Source organism: Erythrolamprus reginae, chromosome 9 (genome assembly GCF_031021105.1).
Source record: "Erythrolamprus reginae isolate rEryReg1 chromosome 9, rEryReg1.hap1, whole genome shotgun sequence".
NCBI lineage: Eukaryota > Metazoa > Chordata > Lepidosauria > Squamata > Dipsadidae > Erythrolamprus > Erythrolamprus reginae.
The window spans coordinates 30,854,302-30,866,999 of record NC_091958.1 but is presented as its reverse complement, the minus strand read 5'-3'; the positions used below and the strand labels follow the sequence as shown (position 1 = coordinate 30,866,999).

Here is a 12,698-nt window from a genome sequence, read left to right as displayed (position 1 = left end):
GTTTGATTATTTAAACGTTTGGTCATCATATCTAGTTCTGCACATTCTATGATTTTTTTAAATACTTCAGTGTCTTTTGGTATTGTCTTTTCTTTCCATTTCTGTGCAAATACTATTCTAGCCGCAACCAATATGTATCATTAAATAATAAGTTTCTTTTTTGTACCTTGTGTTTGAAATACCCAATAAAAAGAATTCAGGAGATTTTTTATCCAATTCTCTACTTTGTTCCAAAATATTTTTGCCTCAGAACACGTCCACCACGCATGATAATATGTACCAATTTCTTTTTTACATTTCCAACAAATAGGCGATACAGATGGAAACATTTTAGAAATTCTATATGGTGGAAGGTGCCATCTGTAAAACATCTTAATTTGGTTTTCTTTAAAGGAAATTGATTTTGTTATTTTCCAATTATACATCCATATCTTTTCCCATGTATCTAAGTTTATCTCTTTGCCTAATTTTTTTCACCAACTAATCATATTGTCTTTCAATATCCAACCTATCGTTCTATAATTTAATAAGTATTTATACACATTTCCAATTATTTTTGCTTGATTATGAAATAATAATTTGCTCAGTGCATTATTTTCTTTTTTTAAAGTATAAATCTTTACATCTGTTTGATATCTAGAACTGATCTGCATATATTGCCACCAATCTAAGTCAATACCTAAATCATGTAATTCTTGTTTTGTTCTTAATTTAAATTGATTATCTAACAAATCCCTGTATTTCCAAGTCTTACCTTTTTCTTTAAGATTCGGGTGTGTGATAGCTTCAATGGATGAAACCCATTCTGGCAATACCAAAAAATGGTTCTTCTTTATTTCATTCCATACTTCTATCAATGCTTTCCTAATATTATTTTTAAAATATGAATGTGTTTTTAATTTATCATACCATATAAATGCATGCCAACCAACCATCAGGTCGTGGCCTTCTAGGTTGAGCATCCTTTGGTTTTCTAGGGTCAACCATTCTTTTATCCATGTCAAGGCGGTGGCGTGATAATATAATTTCCAGTTTGGGAGGCCAAGGCCTCCTCTTTCCTTACGATCTTCTAATGAATTTTGTTTTATTCTTGATTTTTTACCTTGCCAAATAATTTTTTTTATTATCTTATTTAATTCAACAAAAAATTTCGATCCCGGGTTTATTGGGATAACTTGAAAAAGAAACAAGATTTTAGGAAGGATATTCATTTTAATTGTAGAGATTCTTCCTACCAATGATAGTTATAAATTACTCCATATTTCTAAATCTTTTTTAATATGACTTAATAATTTTAGATAGTTATCATTTATCAGAGATACAACTTTGGAGGTCATCCATATCCCTAGATATTTCAATTTTTTTGTGATTTTCATGTTTGATAAATCTCCTAAATACTTTCTTTGTGTTTCAGCCATATTTTTTGTTAATATCTGCGTCTTTTCTTTGTTTATTTTCAATCTTACGACTTTCCCATATTCTTCAATTGAATTTATTAAGTTTAAAATAGATTTTGTTGGTTCCTCCAAAACAAACATCACATCATCTGTGAATGCTTGTGTTTTGTAAGTTTCTTTTTTAATCCTCAATCCTTTTATTTCCTTATCTGCTCTTATTTTTATCAATAATGGCTCTAATGTTAAAATAAATAATAGTGGCGATATTGGACAACCTTGTCTTACTCCTCGTTGTGTATCTACTTTTTCGGTCTGTTCACTATTTATTATAATTTTAGCTGTTTGTTCTGAATATATAGCGTCTATTATGTTAAAGAACTTTGTTCCTACCTCCATCTTGTTTAGTTGTACAGTGATCCCTCGATTTTCGCGATCTCGATCTTCGCGAAACGCTATATTGCGATTTTTCCCACCCGATGACGTCACTCTCTTCCTTTCTCATCTTTCTTTCTCTCTCTCTTTCTCTATCTTGCTTCTTCCTCTCTCACACTCTCTTCCTCCCTCTCTCATCTCTTTCTTTCCTTCTCTCTCTTTCTCTATCTCTCCCCCTCTTGCTCTTGAGCGGGGGGCGGCAGGCGGGCGGGTGAGCGGCGGGCGGGCAGCAGCGAGGAGCCGAAGATCGGGGTTTCCCCTTTGCGTGGGCGGCGGGGAAACCCCGATCTTCGGCTCCTCGCTGCTGCGGCGCTGCTGAGCAGATCAGCTGCTGGGCGGCCGAAGAAACCTTCCCTGGGTCTTCCCCGCCGCCCACGCAAAGGGGAAACCCCGATCTTCGGCTCCTTGCTGCTGCAGCGCTGCCGAGCAGATCAGCTGCTGGGCGGCCGAAGAAACCTTCCCTGGATCTTCCCCGCCGCCCACGCAAACTCCACCATCTGCGCATGCGCGGCCATGGAAAAAGGGTGCGCATGCGCAGATGGTGTTTTTACTCCCGCACCACTATATCGCGAAAAATCAAGTATCGCGAGGGGTCTTGGAACGTAACCCTCACGATACTCGAGGGATCACTGTACTTTCATAAAGTTCCAATCTACATTATCAAATGCCTTTTTCACATCCAAAAATATAAGCGCCATTTGCTTTTCTGGATGTTGCTCATAATATTCTAATGTATTTACTATTATTCTTAAATTATTTTTGATTTGTCTTCCTGGTAAAAATCTGTTTTGATCACTATGTATCATATTATTTATGATACTTTTAAGTCTATTAGCAAATATTGATATAAAAATTTTATAATCTATGTTTAATAATGAAATAGGTCTATAATTTTTAATTTTTTCTTTTTCCGTGTCAGCTTTATGTATTAAAGTTATTAAAGTTTCTGACCATGTTTTTGGTAGTTTGCCTTCTATCAATATTTGATTATATGTCTCAAGCATATTTGAGAAAAGTATTTCTGTGTCCAATTTATAAAATTCGGCTGGTATTGCATCTGGGCCAGTAGCTTTATTATTTTTTTGTTTCATTGTAGATTGTTTTAATTCCATGTCTGTAATTGGTTTATTTAATCTTTGCTGTTGTGTTTCGGTTAATACAGGTAGCTCTATTTTTTCCAAATATTTGAAAATTAAATCCTCACTTATTTCTTCTTTCTTATATAATTGTTTATAAAATTCCAATACTATTTCCTTTTTATCTTCTATTCTATGTTTTGTTATACCCTTTGAATCTATCAACTTTTTTATAATTCTATTTTCTCTCTCTTTTCTTAATTTATATGCCGACCATCTTCCGGGTTTATTCACATGTTCAAAATATTCTTGTTTTGCTCTTTTTATCTTTTCTACAATTGGTTCTTGTTCTATTAATCTCAATTTATATCTTATTAATTCTCTCTGATTTTTTAGCTTGTCATCCTTGTCCTCTTTTTGCATTAACATTTCTAGTCTATTAAGTTCTCCTAATAATTTTTCATAGCATTTTTCCCTCTATTTTTTTTTGCTACAAATGATATTGTTAACCCGCGTATATATGCTTTAGTTGTGTCCCATAGGTTTTGAGGGGTAGTATCGGTATTTTTATTTATTTTAAGAAAAAACTCTTAATTCTTTTTCTATCCATTTTTTGTACTCTGGGTCTTTTATTATAGTTCTGTTCACTGTCCAATTATTTATTTTCCTTTTACCTTTCCAATATATGGATAAGGGGTATTTGTCTCTATTTCTATTTTACTAATTTGTTCCATTATATGGGCAGGGGCCCAGGCCATATCAATTCTAGACCAAGTCTTGTGCGGGTTAGAGTAAAAAGTATATTGTTTATCTTTTAGGTGTTGTTCTCGCCATACATCTTTTAATGATAATTCCGTACTCATTTTCCAGAACGTCCCAGGTAAAATTACCTTTTTTTCCCCTTTTCTTTTCCCAGTATAATCCATTTGGTCATCTGAAATTGCATTGAAGTCCCCTATTATTATCATGTTTTCAATTGATAATTCATTAATTTTTTCATGCAGGTCTTTATAGAATTGTTTTTGATTATCATTTGGTGCATAAATTGAGACAATTACAAGAGGTTTTGTTTCTAAATCTAATTGCACTATTAACATCCTTCCATCACTGTCATTATATATTTCTTTAGATTCAATTAATTCGTCAACATACATTGTTACACTTCTTTTCTTTTGATTTGCCAAGCTAGTATATAATTTCCCCAATTTTGAGTTTTTAAGTACACTTCGTTTTGATTTTTTAATATGAACTTCTTGTAAAATATTTATCTGAGCTTTTTGTTTCATAAGTTTATTTAATACTTGATTTCTTTTCCTCGGGTTGTTCAATCCATTTACGTTAACTGAAAATATTTTCAAATCTTGTGTCATCTTTATTTGTAGTACCTTTTAACTTCTTTTGGTTCTCGAAGTCGGGTTTCCAAAATTAGCTCCTGTGAAGCCTGTGTTTGTTTCTGCTCCACTGCCAGTGATTCTTCCCCTCTGCCACCTGTAGCCTCCATCGTATCATCGCTACTCTTTGGTTCTATCCGAATTTGTTCAATCCTAACCAATCCGCTGCGTGCTAGGAAAGATCTTGCTTGTTCCACGTTTTCTATTTTCACTCTCGTTGATTGCCAAGTTAGAGTCAAACCTTCTGGTACCAACCATCTGAAAACAATGTTCTTTCTGATCAAAATGCTTGTAAGAAAGTAGTATTCTCTTCTACTCTCTCGAACTCTCTTCGGGACTTGTTTGAGAATCATGATTTCTTTCCCATTGTGTTGAAAGTTCTCATTTTTTGTCAATCTGAGTATCTCGTATTTGATGATTCTTCTTGAAAACTTAATATGAACTTCTCTGGGTAAGTTATGGCGTCTTGCATAGCCAGTCTGGACTTGGTAGACTTCATCGATTTCTCTTATCAATTCTGCTGGATCCGCCTGCATGATGCCTCCTATGACTTCTGCCATTTTTGCGGATAAGTCTTCATCTCTTTCTTCATCAATATTTTGGAACCTCAGACCATGTGATGCGGATTGGAGTTCTAGGTTGGTTATTGCTATATCAAAATCTCTGCGGGCTGCATAGTTGCAGCCCGCAGAGATACTAATTTCTTAATGTCCTTAGTATCTTAATATCACAATGTCTTAAACACAGTTAAATCTAAAACACAGTTAAATCACCATTAGATGCAAATATTTTTAAGACTCATATTCTTTCACTCTGTCCCATGATTTGAATTTTTCCTTCTGTCATTTGTATTCTTTTTTCATTGTCTTATAAGTTTTGTTGCATCACTTTTATATTTCCATCCATTTCGGCAACATTTCCTTTGACCACATTTAGTTCAGTTTTGAGTTCAGCAATTTCTTTTTTAATCTCATCTTTCATCTTCTTTATTTCTTGTCTCATTTCTTGCTTCGTTTCTTGTAGATACATTTTCATTTCTTCTTTGTTCGTGTCAAGTTGAGTTTTTGTCTGAGTTTGTGTCGTTTGTACAAGCTCTTGAATGCCTGCTAGTGCCTCTTGAATAGTCTGGAAATTAGAGTCCATAGGTGGCTTTTCTTTTTCTTTCTCTTTGGCCAGCATTGTAGTAATGGTCCTTTGTTGTAGTGGTGATGAAGTTGGAGAAACTTTGGGCGTAGGGGCTGTAGTCGAAGCAGGAGTAGTTGTTTGTTTCCGTGTTGTTGTTGTCACTGAAGACGCACTTTGTGCCCTGTAAGAACCTTTCATATTCCAAAATTTCTACTTTATTTAGCAGTTACTTAAATCAATGTCTTATATATTCTTAATATTTTTAAGTACAGGAGAGAGAAGAAAATTTATTTCTATAATACTATTAAGCAGAAAAAAAAAATATCAATTCAATTCTTTTAATACAATAACTGATTATTTAAGTTAATTAAAAGGAAAGAATAGTGAGAAAAAAAGAAGAAGAAAGTAATTCAGTCCTCTAAGATCTTAAACTCCTGGAGAGGGGGATCAGGTGGGGAAGGGAAGAAAACAAAGCTTCTAGCACATAGTTAATTATTAAGAAAAATAGAAATATAATATAATATATAATATAATTCTAATGAATTTTTTTTATAAAAATTAAGAAAGAAGAAATAGGTAAAAGAGAGAGAAGAAAAAAGAAGAGAAAAGGAAGGAAAAACCTATTACAGATTTGTTTAAAAGAAAAAGGAAAGATTTATTTAAAAGATTGTTTCTAATATTCTAAAAATATGAAAAGATAACAAAAAAATAGTCAAATAATAATAATAATCCCACTTTGAATTAAAAGGAAAAGGAGAAAAAAAGGGAAAAAATATCAAAAATTTAAGAAAAAAAATCCAAAAAGTTCTAATAAGTCCAAGTGAACCAAATTTGAGTTATGCTTTAATAAGAATATCCAAAGAATATAAATCCAAAACCAGTGTCCAATATAATTTCCAAATTCAAATAATTATAAAAATAAAGTCCAGGTCTCATTTTGTAAAAAGAAAGAGGAAAAGAAAAATATGAAAAATATCCTTACGCCTCTAATATCATGCAAAAAAATAGTCCCACCAAGTCCAAAAAGGAGAAAAATTGAAAAAATAAAAAAATAAAGGCAAAATTTTAAAAATAGGAAAATGAAATAAGCAGTCCAAAATTTATTCCAAATAATTATAGCTTCAATATAATTTCATTCCAATAACGTAATTTCAGTTCAGCTCATAAGTTCATTTATTCAATTCATTAATATATTTTACTCCATCCACTCAGATAATTACCAAATCAGTCTTTAATTTTTATTTAGAAAAAAAAAGAAAAATCTATTTAAAAAATGAATAACAAAAAAGAAAAAGTAGAAACACCACACTATAATCTTAAAGTTGAAAAAAAGAAAGTTGTACTTAGTTTTAACAAAGGCAAGTAGTTCTCTCCGCAGACTCGGGGCGACTAATAACAATAATATTAGTGCCGCAGAGAGGTCTAAACGGCGCAATTCGGTCAAGGGCCTCAGCCAGAGACTCTGCCAAACTGTGGACAAGTGTATCTGGAATAACCCCAAGCGCCTTATGAAAGCCTTCTGGATCCATCAGGCGTCTGGGGCGGAACAACCTAATCGGTTCTGCCTCCCTGCGGGGAAGGATTGGAGCCAGGAAGTCAACCCGTAGTAGAAAATGGTCCGACCATGACAACGGCAACACTTCTAAGCCCCTTAATCTCATAGAAACATAGAAGTCTGACGGCAGAAAAAGACCTCATGGTCCATCTAGTCTGCCCTTATACTATTTTCTGTATTTTATCTTAGGATGGATATATGTTTATCCCAGGCATGTTTAAATTCAGTTACTGTGGATTTATCTACCACATCTGCTGGAAGTTTGTTCCAAGGATCTACTACTCTTTCAGTAAAATAATATTTTCTCATGTTGCTTTTGATCTTCCCCCCAACTAACTTCAGATTGTGTCCCCTTGTTCTTGTGTTCACTTTCCTATTAAAAACACTTCCCTCCTGGACCATTACTCAGTTGCTCAGAGAGGAATACCATGTCGGGTGCGTGCCCCCCCTCGTGAGTCGGACCCTGTACTACTTGGGTCAGGTCCATGGCTGTCATGGTGGCCCTGAACTCCTGTGCCAGTCCAGAGGATTCGCCGAGCGATGGCAGGTTGAGGTCCCCCAAGACAATAAGTCTAGGGAACCCCACCGCCAGCCCAGCTACCTCCTCGAGTAGCACAGGCAGGGCTTGCGCCACACAGCTGGGAGGCAGGTACATTAGCAACAAGCCCACCTGAACCCCTAAGTCCAACTTCAACAGGAGGGACTCACAACCCGCAATCTCTGGGGCAATGAGTCTATGTAGGCAAAGGCTCTCCCTGGCTATAATAGCGACTCCTCCCCCCATTCCCTGGGGTCGAGGTTGATGCCATATCTGAAACCCGGCTTGGCAAATTTCAGAGAGAGGAACTCCTCCCTCCAGGCCCGCCCAGCCAGGTTTCAGTTACACATGCCAGGTCAGCCTCCTCATCCAGGATCAAGTCCCGGATGAGGAGAGCTTTATTTACCATCGACCTGGCATTGAGTAGCAGCAGCTTGAGCCCAGGGCCAGTCTTCGGAGAGGGGCGGCATACAAATCTAAATAATAAATAAATAAATAAATAAATTACAGTCGTCACCAGTATTCTGGGTTGAGCTCACGGAGCCGGAACAAGGGATCGTTATTAAAAAGTGATCCCTCCTTCCCCTGGAACAGTTATTTCTGTGGTTCCCGCCATATCTGCCTCTCCCCAGCAACACCGGAATATCCTGACCCTCTGCCACCACAGAAATAGGTGCCCTCCCCCCTCCTGCCTCTCCAGCACCAGGTAGGCCAAATATATTATTTACATCATTCCCACTCATCTCACCCACATTGTAACCCCACCCATCCCATTCATTCATTCCATACATACTACACCCACCCCAACTATCCATCATTTTTTTAAAAAAACCCAATAATTTAGTTAAAATATAAATTAATTAATAATTAAGAGTACTAATAATTAAAACACTAATAAAACTGAATAAAATAGAAAATATAGATCTTCAATGCTTTTCAGAAGAGTGCCAAGGTAGGCAGGGGGAATGATGTTCCAGAGGAGCCACTACACAGAAGGCCCTTCTTCTGGGTCCGAACTTCTTCTGGTATCTCCCTCGGGGTTGGGACCTGCAGCATTCCCCACCTCCCCTCTCTGCTGGGTCAGGTGGATGTGACTGGGAAAAGATGGTCCTTCAGATAATCTGATCCTGAACCATGAAGAGCTTTAAAGGTGACAACCAACACCTTGAATTGTACCCAGAAGCAAATTGGCAGCCTACGGAGCTCCCACGGAGAGGTGACTCATGTGCACACCAGACTATGCCGGAAACCATACAAGCAGCTGAATTTTGAACTAAGTGGAGCTTCCAGATGCTCTTCAAGGGCAGCCCCATGTAGAGTGCATTGCAATAGTCAAGATGGGAAGTGACTAAGGTATGAGCGACTGTGAGTAATTTAATTAGTTTACTGCATGGAAAAGTCCAAAGACTTGAGTGCTTTGTTACTGCTGCCATTCTGAGCCTCGGAGGCAAAAGTACCGAGTTGCAAAACATACCTTCTGTGTTTCACAGCTCCTACCAACAGCTTGGCCTGAGAGAATTTGCACTTGTTTTCTGATTTTACCGACAGTTTCTTGTCAGCTTCCTTCTTCAAGTCAGCACTTGCTCCGACTTTTGACAAAGTGTTGTGAACTCAAAGTTAAGGAGAAAAAGAATGCAGTGGGGGAAGCACAGAAGACATACAACAACGTTGTGCTACAGCTTTATACACTGTTGTATAACCATATTTGAAGTTCCACAAGCATTAATCACTAGTTTTATTATTATTATTTTTCTTACATCTTTCCCACTATACTTACTTAGCAATTGCTTCTGGCATGCACAAACCAACACTGGGCAGGATCTTTATTGAAAACAGGTCAAAATAGCAGCAGCATTTAAGTCTTACATACCACTTCATAATGCTTTAACAGCTCTCTAAGGAGTTTATAGAAACAGTATATTGACCCCAACAATCTGGGTCCTCATTTTATTGACCACAGAAAAGTCAACCGTGAGCTGGTTAAGATTGAACTCTTGGCAGTGGGCAGTCGGCCGGGAATACTGCATTCTAACCACTGCACATAATGGATGGATGACAGATTGATGGATAGATGAAAGGAAGGGCAATAGCGCTCAACTTGTATACTGCTTTACAGCCCTCTTTAAGCAGTTTACAGAGTTAGCATATTGCCCCCAACAATCTGGGTCCTCATTTTACTGACCTCAAAAATATGGAACCCTGCTATTTAATATCTACATGAAACCGCTGGGTGAGATCATCCAAGGACATGGGGTGAAGTATCATTAGTATGCAGATGATACCCAGCTTTACATCTCCACCCCTTGTCCAGTCAACAAAGCAGTGGAAGTGATGTGCCAGTGTCTGGAGGCTGTTGGGGTCTGGATGGGTGTCAACAGACTCAAACTCAACCCTGATAAGACGGAGTGGCTGTGGGTTTTGCCTCCCAAGGACAATTCCATCTATCCGTCCATTACCCTGGGGGGGGGGGGAGAATTATTAACCCCCTCAGAGAGGGTCCGCAACTTGGGCGTCCTCCTCGATCCACAACTCACATTAGAGAAACATCTTTCAGCTGTAGTGAGGGGGACGTTTGCCCAGGTTCGCCTAGTGCACCAGTTGCAGCGCTATTTGGACCGGGAGTCATTGCTCACAGTCACTCATGCCCTCATCACCTCGAGGCTCAACTACTGTAATGCTCTCTACATGGGGCTACCTTTGAAAAGTGTTCGGAAACTCCAGATTGTGCAGAATGCAGCTGCGAGAGCTATAATGGGTTTTCCTAAATATGCCCATGTTACTCCAACACTCCGCAGTCTGCACTGGTTGCCGATTGGTTTCCGGCCACAATTCAAAGTGTTGGTTATGACCTATAAAGCCCTTCATGGCATCGGACCAGAATATCTCCGGGACCGCCTTCTGCCGCACGAATCCCAGCGACCAGTTAGGTCCCACAGAGTTGGCCTTCTCCGGGTCCCCTCGACTAAACAATGTCATTTGGCGGGACCCAGGGGAAGAGCCGTCTCTGTGGCGGCCCCAACCCTATGGAACCAACTCCCCTCATATATCAGAGTTGCCCCCACCCTCCTTGCCTTTCATAAGCTCTTAAAAACCCACTTCTGTCATCAGGCATGGGGGAATTGAAATATTCCCTTCCCCTAGGCTTATAAAATGTATGTATGGTATGACTGTATGTACGACTGATCTCTTAAATTGGGGTTTTTAGATCTTTTAATATTAGATTTGTTTACGTTGTCTTTTTACTGTTGTTAGCCACCCAGAGTCTGCGGAGAGGGGCAGCATGCAAATGTAATTAATAAATAAATAAATAAATAAATAAATAAATAAATAAATAAGATGCCTCACCAACTCCAAATGTCTCTTTGTATTCAGACAAAGGAGGAAGTGGTTCCTCCACACATACAGGTAATCCTTGAATTACGACTGTAACAGATCCTGCTTATCACAGTAATAAAACAGGATGGCTGTAATGCGAGATAGCGATGTGACTGACCTGATTTTAACTTTTTTTTGCAATGGTTCTAAAATGAACACTTGAGGTCATATAAAGTGAATTCATGGTTTGCTGCAGACCGCTTTTGCCCAAAATTGAAAGTAAATGCCGGCTTTCAAGACTGCAGGAGACTGCAAACAGCCATAAATGCAGACCAGTTCCCGAGGGCCCAACTTGCAGTCAGATGACTGGGAGGGTGTGTGTGTGTTAGTGGGTGGGCTGTTCAAATTTTGAAAGTGGGTTGTAACTTTGGGGAGATCCATGTAACTTCAAAAACTCACTATGCAACTACTTGTAAATGAAGGACTACTTGCAATTTAATTTTAATTCTGTTTTCCTTGGTGAATTTGAAGAATTTGCCCATCACTTGCCCAGCCCCTGCCCACCTAGCAGTTCAAAACCATGAGCCTGCCGCACGTTAGCCAGGGATCATTGGAGTGGACGGTTGCCTCTGTGAAAGGATTTGGGGGGGGGCATTATCTTTACCTGCGGGACGTCTGAATGCCAGGAGGCAATTGGGGGAGGCTCCTTTGCCGTCCCTACGTCACTTATAAGCTCACGGGAATCGAGCTACTGAGCTGCCGATCTCAGCCTAGTGTAGGCTCCGTGTCTTACCACGTGAGCCACCATGGCCCCCTAAAAGAGCTGGCGGCAGACTAAAACAATGAAGAGGTTGGAGAGGAACGTGGTCAACCTCGGGAGTCTGGGGGAGGCTCGGAGGGATGCTCTGCATCAAAGACAGAGACAGAGCCAGGGCCGTCAGACATTTCCCAGCCACCGGAGGGGCAGCTGCTTTGGGAGGCTGAGCTACATGGGGAGGAAGAACAGCTGGGGCCTGCTCCAGAGGCACGTATGCGCATAGAACAATTGAGGAGTTGATTAGAGAAGCAAGGCACATGTGGATGCTAGGTGGCCCTTCTATGGCTGGGGAATAAATAGAAGGAAAAAGGAGTGGCAGTTGTAGGAGACAACTGTTCGGATTTCTGAAGATTTGGCTCATTGTGTTTCGTACCTCAGAAACTGCTTGCCGGAACTTAATTTGCAGTTTTGCATTTGGGAGCTCACTAGGAACTGATAAGGTTTGTTACTGCAGTTAACTCTTCGAAGGACTATTGACTGGATTTTTTGGTGGGTGAATTGATATTAATTCACAGGAAATAAATAAAGGGGGGGGGTTTGTGACAAGGAGTGTTTCTTGTTTCTGCTCAGGCTGGGTCAGAACAAACCCATGTAAATGCATGTAGATAATCTGGTACTATTTGGGTGGGAAGGTAACAGCGTTTCGCCATACACTTTGCGCTATGCCATGATGTCATGCTGGCCACATGACAGAAATGTCTTCAGCAGTGCTGGGTCAATGGCTTAAAAACAGGGTTTCTCAACTGTGGCCACTTGAAGATGGGTGGACTTCAGCCGGAATGGCACAGCAGGTAGAGTGCTACTGAAGCTGACTGTAGATCTGCAGGTCAGCAGTTCAAATCTGATCACTGGCTCAAGGTTGACTCAACCTTCCATCCTTCCGAGGTGGGTCAAATGAGGACCCGGAGATGAGCGCTGCCATATAAAACTGACTACAACTAATAAAGGAAGGTCCAGTTGCTTCCTGAAAATGCACCTTGACCATGACCCGGATGACTGAGAATCTCTACAATTTGGGATGGACACCCTTTGAAGGTGTGGGAGTAGGAATG

General features: G+C 39.2%; 1 protein-coding gene across 3 annotated transcripts in view; it reads right to left on the bottom strand.

Moving 5' to 3' along the window:
* PSME3IP1 (proteasome activator subunit 3 interacting protein 1) overlaps positions 1-12,698 on the bottom strand; it is a 68,721-nt gene that overhangs the window by 29,514 nt on the left and 26,509 nt on the right. For all 3 annotated transcript variants that reach the window (XM_070760759.1, XM_070760757.1, XM_070760760.1), the window contains one exon: positions 8,989-9,119. In XM_070760759.1, coding sequence (XP_070616860.1) covers positions 8,989-9,119 — 131 coding nt within the window. The remainder of the gene's footprint in view (positions 1-8,988; positions 9,120-12,698) is intronic.